This window comes from Phoenix dactylifera, chromosome 11 (genome assembly GCF_051530095.1).
Source record: "Phoenix dactylifera cultivar Ajwa chromosome 11, Ajwa_hap1_PhDact_Kaust_v1.1, whole genome shotgun sequence".
NCBI classification, from domain to species: Eukaryota; Viridiplantae; Streptophyta; class Magnoliopsida; order Arecales; family Arecaceae; genus Phoenix; species Phoenix dactylifera.
In genome coordinates, this window is record NC_143200.1 from 23,819,523 (window position 1) to 23,832,235 (window position 12,713).

At 39.1% G+C, this 12,713-nt stretch overlaps 1 protein-coding gene across 2 annotated transcripts; it reads left to right on the forward strand.

The window, feature by feature from the left end:
• The first annotated feature begins 5,257 nt into the window (after positions 1 to 5,257).
• Positions 5,258 to 7,944, forward strand: LOC120111323 (xyloglucan O-acetyltransferase 2-like). 2 transcript variants are annotated; one of them, XM_039128126.3, is made up of 2 exons: positions 5,258 to 5,806; positions 5,914 to 7,944. In XM_039128126.3, the coding sequence occupies exons 1-2, from the start codon at positions 5,602 to 5,604 to the stop codon at positions 7,035 to 7,037; spliced, it is 1,329 nt and encodes a 442-aa protein (XP_038984054.3). In that variant the 5' UTR covers positions 5,258 to 5,601; the 3' UTR covers positions 7,038 to 7,944. The 2 variants fall into 2 exon arrangements, with proteins under 2 accessions (XP_038984054.3, XP_088563467.2); XM_088707341.2 differs by having other exon boundaries at positions 5,263 to 5,806; positions 5,917 to 7,944.
• Positions 7,945 to 12,713: the final 4,769 nt, after the last annotated feature.

The window sequence follows — 12,713 nt, forward strand, 5'->3', positions numbered from 1 at the left end:
CAGCCCTGTCAACCTTAATTTCACCGTCTCCAAATCCTCATCAAATATCTTGCGGATCCTCGGGACAAGATTGGAAAAATATCTTCTAAATCCTCATTGAAGGCCCCGTGGATCCTCAGAGCAAATATGAAATGATGTCTCATGGATCCTCCGTCGGCGGACTCAACCTCCGTAATTCGTGCCGCTAGCTGATCACAATTCAGCCAAAAGGCTCAGACCAGATTTCAACCACAATAGTCACCATCAATGCAAGTAGGTTTTTGGAACTGGTGTTAACTATAATTTTTTTGAATAAGGATTCAAAAAAATGTTATGCCCCCGCCTGCGCGGGTCACGTGAGGGAGTGTCACGTGAGGCACCTAGTGCCTACGTGGGGGCCATATGAGGAGGAACACGGAGATCCTCTGCCGATGTGGGATCTTTCATTAGGATTTGGAAATATTGATGCATTTTCGGTGGAACTGCTTGATTGCTTCGCCAAAATAACTTGGGCCCAGTTGCTCGGAAAGGACAGTGGGTTCAGGCCATTTTGGGACGGCCATAACACCCAAATTAGTTCCACATACCTGAAATGATTAGGGGTGCTAATTTATTGGACGATTTTATTTGCAAGTTTTGAAGATTACCGTGCCCATTGAACAACACACCAAGATAAAGATGCAATAGTCAATTAGTCATGTCTGTTACAAGAATGTCGCAGATAGTTTCATTCTAATCCCTACGCAAGCTTTATTTGGGTAACATGTTGAATACTAAATGTTAGCCCCCAGATGAGTACAATTTGTTAGCCATGACATGACTCGGCAATCAGGCTAATCTATTATCTAGATCTAAAATATAGGCCTACCGCAAAGTTCTCTATCCATTATATAAATGCTTGTATAAATCTTGGTAGCTTACCGAGAAAACAAAAATCTTGCAAAGTCCGCACACTCAGACGGGCAATATATTAACAGGCCAAGCCCAAAGCCGAAGACCACCAAAAGTAACAAGACCACCCCAGACGAGGCCCGGCCTGGCCTGGAAAATCATACAAAAGCAAACCATGGAGGCCTATCCAAGTGGGTCTCCATGGTTACCAGTCAACATTATTTCAAAGGACCGTTGTGTCATGTGGATCCAGTGCTATGGCTTTTGGCAAAGACTGTAAGATGCAAGCTAATGAATGCATGATTTGATCCGAGTAACATGCACCATAATGCTAATCTATATCATCTAAGTGGGCCTGAGCTGGATAAGATGAGTTTGGGCTGCCCCAACTGCTGCTTAAGTAATAGTTTGGACGTGAGTCATGGCCTGTCCAAGATCAATGTGCATCCTTGGTAACCACGGATGCTAGACCCAAACATGACCTGATGGTAGGTTGAAAATTACCAGGCACTCCAGACTCGAGTCGACCCAAGTAACTGAATGATGCACCTGCTTGTGGTCCCTTGATATCCAAATGGGAGTGACAAAAGAAGCTAAGCACAATTTCATTCGTGATGTCTTAGTCTCCATTTTTTTCCTCTTTAATTAATAGGTATATGCCCTCTTGAATATAGAAAATTATATGAATCCAAGTTGCTATTTGTATATATAATCTTATAAAATACTTATTTTGCATGTATATCTTCTTCTTTCTTTTTTTCATACATATGTACTCCATCTCATGCAGTTAAGAAAGGAGTAGTTTAAAATTAAAATGATCGAAATATCATTAACATATAGGTATATATATATATATAAAAGTATGTATGTAAATAACAATTTTTTATAAAAAATTTATATATTTTTCCATATTTAAGAGATTATAGTTCTCATTTTGCTGTTTGATGGGATCATTTTCACACGTCAAGTAATTCATCACAGATGGAGTGAAACACTCCGCGGTATTTTTTATTTCCATTCGAAAGTCGGAACCTAGGTGCTTCCTTTCCAAAAGATGTGGGCAGATACGAGAGTCCCAAATTATTTTTTTATGGGCCGGAAATTCGTTACTATGGTGTAACATCCTCTCAAAATTTGGAGTTATAACATCGCGCATGGCAGGTTGGATTCTCTATTTTCCCTATGTCTAGGTGGTCTTTTATTGGGGTTCAAGCCTGAAGTTTGGACTTAAATTTATACATGAATTATGGCAGTGGGGATGCCTGGGTCTGATGTTCAGTCATAAAATTGTTCTATTATGACCTACATGATGAAGATTCAACATACATAAAAAAATAAGTTATTAATAATATTATCTCCTAATGTAATTTTTTTCTCCATTGAGATAGTTTCCAATTTAGGATATAGGCAAGGTTAAATCCAGTTGGCTACGAATCCCAACTCTAAACCCCAAGATAGCCCTGATTCGTTGCCGATTTTTTGTCTTGTTTTTTGTTTCATAACTCTATCTAGGGATAGCATCGAGCTGGATATAGATCGAATAGGTCATTATCTGTATTTAGCTTGTAATTAAAAATCATATACCCATACCCACCTAGTATCTGTTTCAGGGTAGGGTAGGCTGGTAGAGTTAAAAGGAATGGTTGGACCAGTTAGATTGGGCAAAACAGCAAAAAAACAATCTTTTTAGGCATACAGATCAAATAAATAAAAAAGATTATAAAAATAGATCTCAATATTTTGCATAATATTAAACAAAATAAGAGACAGAGATACAAAACATATAATACTAAATTTTCAATAATAACAAATAAAAATATTATTTTTAGGAAGTAAAAAAATTAATAAAAGGATACATTGAAGTAGCTCAAATTTTTGGAAATGGAAACAAGAATCAATAATCATATCAAATAGTTCCGTAGCAACTGAAGCAAAAATATATGATCATAATATAGAAGGCAAAATAAAAAAAATAAAAAAATTGAATTACTATGGTGAATTGAAATTTGGGTGTGGGTGGGGAGTGACGGATCAACTGGCATCCGATCAGCTTGGGGAAAAGAGTGGGTGCGACACTGCAACCAGAGTTTCGTTGGAAAGAGTAAGGACAACAGGATGATCAAAGACATAAAACAAGCGAGTGGAGGGCAAACGATAGGAAGGAGATTAATGAAGTTATACATATTTAGGTCAGATTCGAGGTGCTTTTTCTATTACCTGCATCTGCTCTAGTTCTGCTTCGAATTTTGAAATTAAGATTTGTACTTGCCGCCAATTCTAAATAGGTGGAGTAAATTCTATCTCACTAGAGTCGGATCGGATCATATATTTGATAGGATGAAGTAAATTATCGCCCCTAACTCCATTCTCTTCTATGTGGTTGGAGTGGCCATGTTAGCATCCAATAAGAATTGCTTTAAAGTTATGGAGCCCTACTATTCGTCGAGCAAAAAAAAAACAAAAAAAAAAAAAAAAAATCATGCCAATGGCATGAGAAAATGGAGGTGGTAATATTGGGCATTAATTTTGGCGACGTTCCACGTGTCAATAGGTTTTGTTTCCAGTGTGGTGGAAGGATCGGACCCGGAAGCAATTTTTTTTTTTTTTTTTTGTGGTAAAAAACGACATTCATATAGCTCTTACATAATTGCAGCCTGCCAAGTCAGAAGCAATAAAATGATACAGGGGAATAGGAATCTCAGTGAGATTAGTCCAAGAAATCTCACCAGAGTGTCGAGCCACGTAGAAGGCTACCCAGTTTGCAGCTCTGTTTGTCTTCCGATATACATGCACTGTCCAAAAGAAAGCCAAACCTCTGGCCAGTCTGCGAGTCTCACAAATCAGTAGGTGACCGTCCCCGTATCAATCAGCTTCCAGTATCCAATCGATCACCGTGGTGGAATCTTCCTCGAGATATACTGTCTACACCCAGTGTCCCCCTAGCATAAGAGATGCTCTTTCATGCTGCCCGAAGCTCTGCCTCAATGACTGTCAATTCGAGTGCGACAACCACCTGCCGCCACCAGACTGCTATGGTAGTCTCTGATCATAAATCTCATAGCTCCATATGCTCCATCCACCAACACACCGTCATCAAAGTTCACTTTAAAATGACTAAGGAGTGGGGTCATTCAAGAAAAAAAAGATAAATTTGGGCGCTAAAGAAACAGAATGGATATCTCAGATATTTCTGGCTATCCCAGAGAAACTCAACGTGATTGTCCCAGTGATCCCCGCAGCGTGACGCAAAGTTCTGTCCACCACTGCCCTCAGGGCCGCTTCAGTGTCTTTGAAGAGACGGATATCCCTGTCCAACTATAGATCATAGGCTAGGTATGCCCTCTGATTTTCTTCTCAATTGTACCCGTTCTACTCGGGACCCGGAAGCAGTTTTCAGAAACTTGCACGAAGCTAGACTTTCTTATCCTCGACAGCGTCAAATCAGGAACCGTCATGGGCTTTAAAATATGGTTTCAATTATTGTTGACAACTTGCCTCCGCAGATGACGGGGAGAAGCAAATGCAGACGCGTCTACGGTCCACAACACCGCCCTTTAAAATCATGTCAAATGACACCTTGACAAAAGATATTTCAGCAGTGTTTGGCGACCACAAAAATCTTGTAACAGAGAGCTGGAGAGCTGATTGCGTCCCTTGTTAGTTGATGGGTTTAAATTCCCTTGATGTCAAACAAGTTAGCTGGCTTGCTTTTAAATTTTTGGAAAATATCTCAAATATTTAAATTATAGCTAAAATTAAATCAAATACTAATAATATAAATACAGATGTTAGTTAAATACAATATATATAATATAAATATAAATACAAATTGGATAATTAAACTTTATACCTACAGAATGAAAAATATTACTAAGTAGATGATAAATCAAATTAATACCATATTAATATGATCATTTATTTTCCTAAAAATTTATAAGTGCTATATAAAATTAAATATAATTATAAATAAAATCGGATATTCGGATACGAATTGAATAGTTGTCTATTCATTTTTTTAGAAATATGAATATGGATACAAATGTAGATTAGGATATAAAAATAAATCTAAATGAATATTATCTAATCCACTTTTATCTCTAATTTAAATTTTATTTGTACATATACTACTAGTTTAGCTAGAATGGCAGCATAGTCACTTTTTGTAATTTTTTTTAAAAATTTGCTCAGATCCAAATTACATAGCTCAAAAAAATAAAATTAAAAATTATTTTTCTATAAAATATATAAATTAATATATTTGGTATGAATGTTCAACAAAATTAGCATTTCTCCGGAACGCTCGATGAGATAAAAAAACAACTGATCCACAGCTTTGTTTGTCTTTAGATAGATATAAAAAGTCGTGTTTTCTTTCGAATCTCAGGATGAAAAACTGAAAAAGGTCACGAGAGGAGAGAGAGAGAGCGAGCGGGGGAAAAAAAATGCGCTTCGGGATATGAACTTTGACGAACAGAGAGTGGGAAGACTAAGAGCGAGTGGGGGGTACAAAAATAAAAGAAATCCATCAGCTTGGACCACGAAAAAGACACCAAAGCGTTTAAAGACCACCGAGCGCCGGCCACGAACCAAGGCTGACTCTGTTCTTCCCTTTCCTCTGCTCTTCCCTGAAACTCTCTCTGCGCTCCCTCCCTAGTCCCTACCTCACCTCCCATCCCCATACCTTAGCTCCTCTCGTCATCCCAAAGTCCAAACCACCACCATAAAACATAGATGGGGACTATTCACCACCACCACCACCACCACCACCAACCCAGCAGTTTCCCCACCAAGAAACTCATAACCGGAGCTCTCTATGCCCTCCTTCCCTTGGCTCTCCTCCGTGTATATCTCTTCTCCATCCCCTTAAACCAACCCAAACTCACCAACAATACTCAAACCCAAGAAACCTCCTCCCCCTCCATCCGTTCCTCTCAAGGTAATTCAAACGCCCTGCTCTCTTGCTCTCAAATCCTCCTCTTATCAGCTGTGTAAAGCTAGAGCTAACTATGTAACACTTTCTCGCATATATCCTTTAATTTGCAGCAGCGGAAGGAGTTGAACAGAGGCATAGCCCGAGAAGTCCCCGGTGCGACTACTCCGATGGCCGGTGGGTGCCGGACTCACGCGGGCCTCGATACAACGGCACCAGCTGCAGCACCATCAAAGATGGCCAGAATTGCATGGCCCATGGCCGGCCCGACGCCGGCTACCTCTACTGGCGGTGGCAGCCTAACCAGTGCCAGCTCCCCGGCTTCGATCCCGTGTCATTCCTCCAGCTGATCCAAAACGAACACCTGGCTTTCGTCGGCGACTCCATGGCCCGGAATCAGGTAGAGTCCCTCCTCTGCCTCCTCTCCACCGCATCGCCGCCCGAGCTTGTCCACCGAGACGGGCAGGAAAACAAATTCCGGCGGTGGGTCTTCCATGACTACAATGCCACCATCTCGGTCTTTTGGTGCCCGTTCCTCGTTAAGGGGATCGAGAAGTCGGCGGCTTCGGGCCTAAATCACAACAAGCTGTACCTAGACTCGCCGGACGAGCGGTGGGCGTCGGAGTTGGATCGAATGGACATGGTGGTCTTCTCGGTTGGGCACTGGTTCCTCCACCCGGCTATCTACTACGAGAATGAGTTAGTCCTTGGCTGCCACCATTGCCCTGAATCCAATCACACCGAGATCGGTTTCTTCGATGTCTTTCGAAGGGCATTCAAGACTACACTCAAGGTGGCGAGCAGTCGATATTGGTCATCGCCGGCTTCCTCCGAGAAGCTCGTGGTGGTGACGACCTTCTCGCCGGCACACTTTGAAGGGGAGTGGGATAAATTTGGCGCTTGTCCAAAGAAAGAGCCTTACAAAGAAGGCGAGAAGGAGATGGAATACATGGACGCCGAGATGAGGAAGATCGAGGTCGAGGAGGTGGCGGCGGCCGCGAAGGAGGCGGCGGAGAGCGGAGGGAGGTTAAGGATTGAAGCACTGGACGTGACCAAACTGGCGTTGCTGAGGCCGGACGGCCACCCAGGGCCTTACATGTATCCAAATCCGTTCGCTGATGGAATAAAAGGGAAGGTCCAGAACGACTGCGTGCATTGGTGCTTGCCGGGGCCAATCGATACTTGGAATGAGATATTGATGGAGATGATAAGGAGATGGAAAGAAAAGAGTAGCTGAAGAAGAGGAAGTCATCCTTGTGGTTTTGTTTGTTGCCAGTGATTTGAGAGAAGGAAGATTGGATTGAATTAATTCATTTTTATCTACGTTTTTTTTTTTTTGTTGTTGTTCAATCTTGATTAAAGATATGAAGCAAGAGAGCTGGGGAAGCTTTTATGAGCTGCAACATTGAAGCTTTACCGGGAAAGGTTATGGTTCATATGTTATTGTGAGGTTGGTGAGGGCTTGAGTTGAGCTTTTCGCATCCAAAGCTGAACGCCTCCGGACCAAAATACTTTGGTCTAAAGTGGAAATCCAGCTGTCTCACAGGAAGCATTTCTTCCATCTGCATTGGATTGAAGAAGGCCATTTGTCTAGGATACTGCCTTGGATTTGGAAGCTGTCCTCTTTATTTGGTGGCAGCAGAGATCATGTAGTTCGTAGGTTCAGTAGCCATGGGAAAAAAAGGGTTTTCGTAAAGCTCAGTAGTCCAAACAGTAGTTGATTTACCCAATAAAATTCGGAATGGTTCTGATGAGAGTGGCAGTAGTTGAGTTCACTAGAGTGAGTTTTGATGGGATGTCAGTGTCGGAAGAGTCGCTGACAAATATTTTTGGTGTGCTCTGCAGAGGACATCATATTTCTACAGAAAGTTGAACACCGCTGAGCCTATCGCTCTAGAGGTTTCATTTGGATGGACCATGGATTGGTTTCTACTCTATTGTATAATCTTTTTCTTTCCAATTTTGTTAGCTGCATTCACATCTAGCAGGTGTAAGCCGCTATTGTACTAGAACAAAAAAAAAAAAAGAAGAAGCATTTTTGGGCTACCACGGACTTACAGCCAATGTGAAAGGATTATTATGAACTTAAAATTTGGATTTGTATGCAGCAATTCTATTATGTTGTCTAGCTGCATTTGCTATTATCGCTATTTGTCTCTGCGTGTATAGTATTGGAAGCAATGATAGAGGACACATTGGAATTTGATAGCCAAGATGGCTCTTGGAGGATGATACTGCATTTGCTTGAGATATCTCAAATAGGTTGGGCGGACCTCGCCCGACCACATATGTAAAATTTCCCTTCTTGTTTGCTTTTATAGTATATAATGGTTTAGAGATAAGTAGTAAAAGTATAAATATGTTATAATGGAAGGTATTTATTTATCAATTAGAATTAATACTGAATCTATTGGTAAATGTCAAATTTAATTGGTAAATAATGAATCTCTCGGTAAATAGAATTAATTTATTGGTAAATAGATCTAATTCAAGTTAAGAATTCTGGTCAGTTTAACCAGTTTAAATCTGTTTAATAAATAAATCATTTTGGATTGACCTGGTTACGAGTCGATTCATTTGAACCTGTTTATATGGCTGATTTGGTTGGGTTGAGCCTCTGAGTTAGTGGGTTGGGAGAGGTCATTGTTGCAGATTGGGGCAACCTAGGCATGGAATAAGATAGGTCAGGTTAGGGGAATTTCCAATCCTTTTCCCTTTTATTCTCTTCTCTTGTTCTTCCTTCTCTCAGCTCTCCCTTTTCATTTCAATTTCTAATGGCATGAAAACCTAGGCCTAGGCATGGCCTTTCCTCCCTTAGCCAACCTAAGTTTATCTTCTCATTCTCCCTCCATCCCTCTCTCTCTTTTCTTTTCCTCTTTTTCATTTGGATTTTGGATATTACATGAAATCCTAGTTTACTGCAGCCATCCGTATTTTAACAGCTCCTGAGCTGAGCTCAGCTGTGCCCTGTGGCCAATCCATGTCTAAATTACTTGTGAACAATTATACGCGAGTCTCCCTCAAATCTCCTGAACCGAGCCATCTCTCAAGCCACTCGAATTGACTTTGCGTTGGGGACACCTAACTGGGCTCAGAAAACTACGTGCTCCCTAGGGCTATCAATGGGCCGGGTCGGCCCGAAAGGCCATCTTTGAGAGCACCGGGCCGAGCTTCGGCGTGGAAATTTACAAACCTGGTCGTACGTTGGGGGGGTAGGCCTGCTTTTGTGTTACTTTGGGCTGGATCGTTAGGTTAGCTCTGTTCAGAACTCGAGCTAGACCAGGCCCATCCACAACTCTAATATGCTTTGAACAGTGGACGACACACAAAAGTGCAAGATCCATTGCCAACTAAGTAATGTCTTGTTGTCTCTCTTTTATGAAGATGCTACCCCTGCTCTTTGTCCAAATCCATTCAGCAGACTTGCTTAATGTAATCATTCCCCAACTCTAGACGATCGACATTTTGGTTTTAGGTCTATCATGAAGGCAAAGCCCGAGCGTTTTTTTGAGTCCCCTCATAGCATGAGAGGCACATAAGCCTTTGATAATCCAATACAAAATACTTCCCTTTATCATCTTTGTCATCATACTTCAAGCCCCTATAAGCAGAGGACCAGAATCCTTGACAGGATGCAGTGATAAATCTCAATCTTAGAAGGCATAAGTATGTCCCCATCGCCTTTCGCAGAAGAAGTAAAAGAGTCGCCAATCTTCTCCTGGGTTAAAATCTAGTGCATGTCCCGGCAGTGCTTGCACCATTTGAGAGTTAAATAGCGGAGTCAAGATCCATACAAAGGAGTTTGCACATATCACGCTCGACGTGTGGTTTAAACTTGCAGCTTCCATCTCCCATGCAAGGTTTTTCCTTGTGAAGTTCACAAGCAGATTAATGGGTAATGACCAAAAGCACTTTCATTAGAATCTATGGCCAGACTTTCATAAGAAGCATACCAATGATATGCCAATGATGTTCTCATCTTTAGAAGCATGGAGTCATCAGAGTTTATCACTAGCATTAGAATCCCCTACTAATTGTACATGATAATCCGAAGCGGATCCAAAGTAATCAGATCACCATGATGTTTCTTTGGTATTATTATATGAACATTAACTATAATTAACGTCGATCCTCTGGTATGGCATTTCAACTACCCAACAAGTTATAACGACACAAAAAAAAAGTTGTGTAATTTTTTTTTTACCTACTTTGATTTTCTCTAATTGCGGCCAAGAGATAAAGGTATCTATTATTTTTAAACAATTTTAAGAAAATTACAGAGTACAAGAAGTAATATAACGAAACAGCAAGGATAAAAAAGAACAATGAAACCTTACAAAGCTAATGAAAATGAATCGACGCTCCAGCACCCATTTTTAAAGCCACTGTAGCACCACTCTTCAATATGTCGAGCCATTGAGTATTTTCTCATATGTGTTAATACCTTCTTGCAATCCTCTTCACTTTTAGAGACAACATAAGCTTAGCTCATATGCGAGAACCCATACAGATATGCGTTTAGTCTCATATTGAATGCAATAGATAGATCCTGCATACTTATACAAACCAAAGAACTTAAATAATACTCTCCAACTAGCTTTTTGACATACGAGGAAGTGGATGAGTCACAGAGTTTAAAAAGGAACAAGAGAGGGAGTGGGTTATGGGATACTTTCCCTCTCCCATTCATGCTTGGGTATAGGTCAAAGGTGTAGGGCCTCACCCCCCAAGTCCTTGCACCTCAATATTTTCCCACTGGAAAACTTGCTTCCATCTCTCTCCTAATACATCAAACACTAGAGTATCAAGAGATCATAGTCCAATCTCATCAGGTAAGCTCAAGTCCAAGAGAAGCTCTATTCCATTTCCATGTAAACTTTTCTTAGTGATAGGCTTCGTAAGTATATTAGCTGAATTTTTGTTGGGACGAATAGAGACTTTATTGTCCTCTACAATATAAAAACTTATTAGGTGGAGCAGGACTATCGTGGATCTAGGATGAAATCACTCTATTTTACTCTTTCTTCTTTTTATGTGTAATAGCAGCACGAGCTAGAATGATTTCATATAAAGGGCACAACCAAAGCCCTTTGCCATGACAACTATGATACAAGGTCCCTCTCCAAAGCCCTCCTCTCAATCAACTACATATCAGCAAGGCCCCAGCAAGTCAACTAAAAATTGGGGTGGGATTAGAGGCATAGCCCACATTAAGTTTGGGTTGAAATTTAATAATACTTATGTACGTTCCTATAAAACTAAAATCTATATTGTCTTCTTATATTGTGAATACTAGTTTATTTTATTTTACTTTTTGATTATACTCACTAGTATATAATCCGCATAGTGCGCGAGGTGCAATTTTTTTCCAACTATTTTTGAATGCAATACAGAATAGATATAATAGAAAAGATAACAAAATAGAATAGAATATAACAAATATAAGAGCTTAATTTTTTATAAAAATAAAATTTTGATATTAATTTTATGATATACTCGCTATACAAAAGTTTTAATAGTATATCCATATCTATCAATATACAAAAATACTATACTACAATAAAATAATAAAATTATGATCCGACATGCAATAATAAGAAATAGAACAATATTGCATTTAGAAAATATTTAAATGCAATATATGGAGGTCAATAATGGTTGTACTTTTATTTTTAGGATTCATTTGGTTGGAATATATAAGATCATGAGGTAAATATATGATGATTCCTAAGCATCATTTATTTGAAAAAAATAGTTGTGGGGGAAAATAAATTTTACCATGTTTGGTTGGTAGAAAAATTATCCCAAAAAATAACATTGGAAAAAAGATTACTACATTTTGTTGAAAGTAATATTGTCTAGGAATATTGCCAAATTTTCAACAATACCATTGAATTAAAAGGGGCATTTGCTAAATCTTTTACATACATGTTCAATATTATTTTAGGCATAATTAATCATACTTGGTTTTTCTATGTTTTGAGTTGGGATTATTATGAGACTGACGATATTAAAAAGTGCATTTGTGGATTTCAATGAAAAAACAAAGGATATCTCCATTAAGCGATGACAATTTTAGGTTACCTCTACTCGTTAATCTAATATGGGAAAACAAATGCCACCCTCCTAATGGTATTTCTTTTACATTCTGTCACAATAAAATAGGGGTGAAACCCATCATTTATTTTACTATATATTGTATCATCTTTTCATACCAAATATGGTAATTTGATATAAGATTTAGTTTTTTCTATGCGAGATTACCCCAATCCAACGATCTTTTAAGATCATAAAAATACAGTAGAAATTAACAAAATCTTAAGTGTAATCTAATAACCCATGAGGATATGGGCAGGATATCATCGTCATATATTAAGAAGATATGGTTATTAATAATATCATTAATTTTTGTATTAATTTAATATTAATAAACTCTTTATTTAACACAATTTAATAAGCTAATAATTTTTTTATTAATAATATTATATCATTATATTATTATATTTTACTAAAGAACTGTATTAAATAAGAATTTTATTTATTATTCAAAATAAAAAATTCTATTTGTAATGCTATTTATATGGACATCCACATCGAGTAGGGAGCTATGCATAAACAAACGACTTTAATGGAATTCTTGCCAAAACTTTCAACAAACCGTATCCTTATGAGCTGTGGGTTGGACCGGAACAGAAAAAAACAAAAAAAGAAAAAGAAAAAGACACGAGGTAAGTTTACCGCGTCCGTCAATGCACCCGCGGCTTTCTGAAATTTTCTTTCGAGGCTTCCGGCGATCACGTCGTGAGCGCGCCCCATGCATGCCCCGGTCAAAATCCTCTCATCGTGGACCAATGGTTTATAGTCCTCAAAGCTCTTTATATAAGGAAAGTTTTTTTATTCCCTTGGCCATTCC

Excerpts from the sequence above, each read along its gene's own strand:
- LOC120111323 (XM_039128126.3), top strand. The coding sequence starts at position 5,602 with ATGGGGACTATTCACCACCACCACCACCACCACCACCAACCCAGCAGT. Across the intron at positions 5,807-5,913 it reads CTCCATCCGTTCCTCTCAAG|CAGCGGAAGGAGTTGAACAG; the intron begins GTAATTCAAACG and ends TTTAATTTGCAG.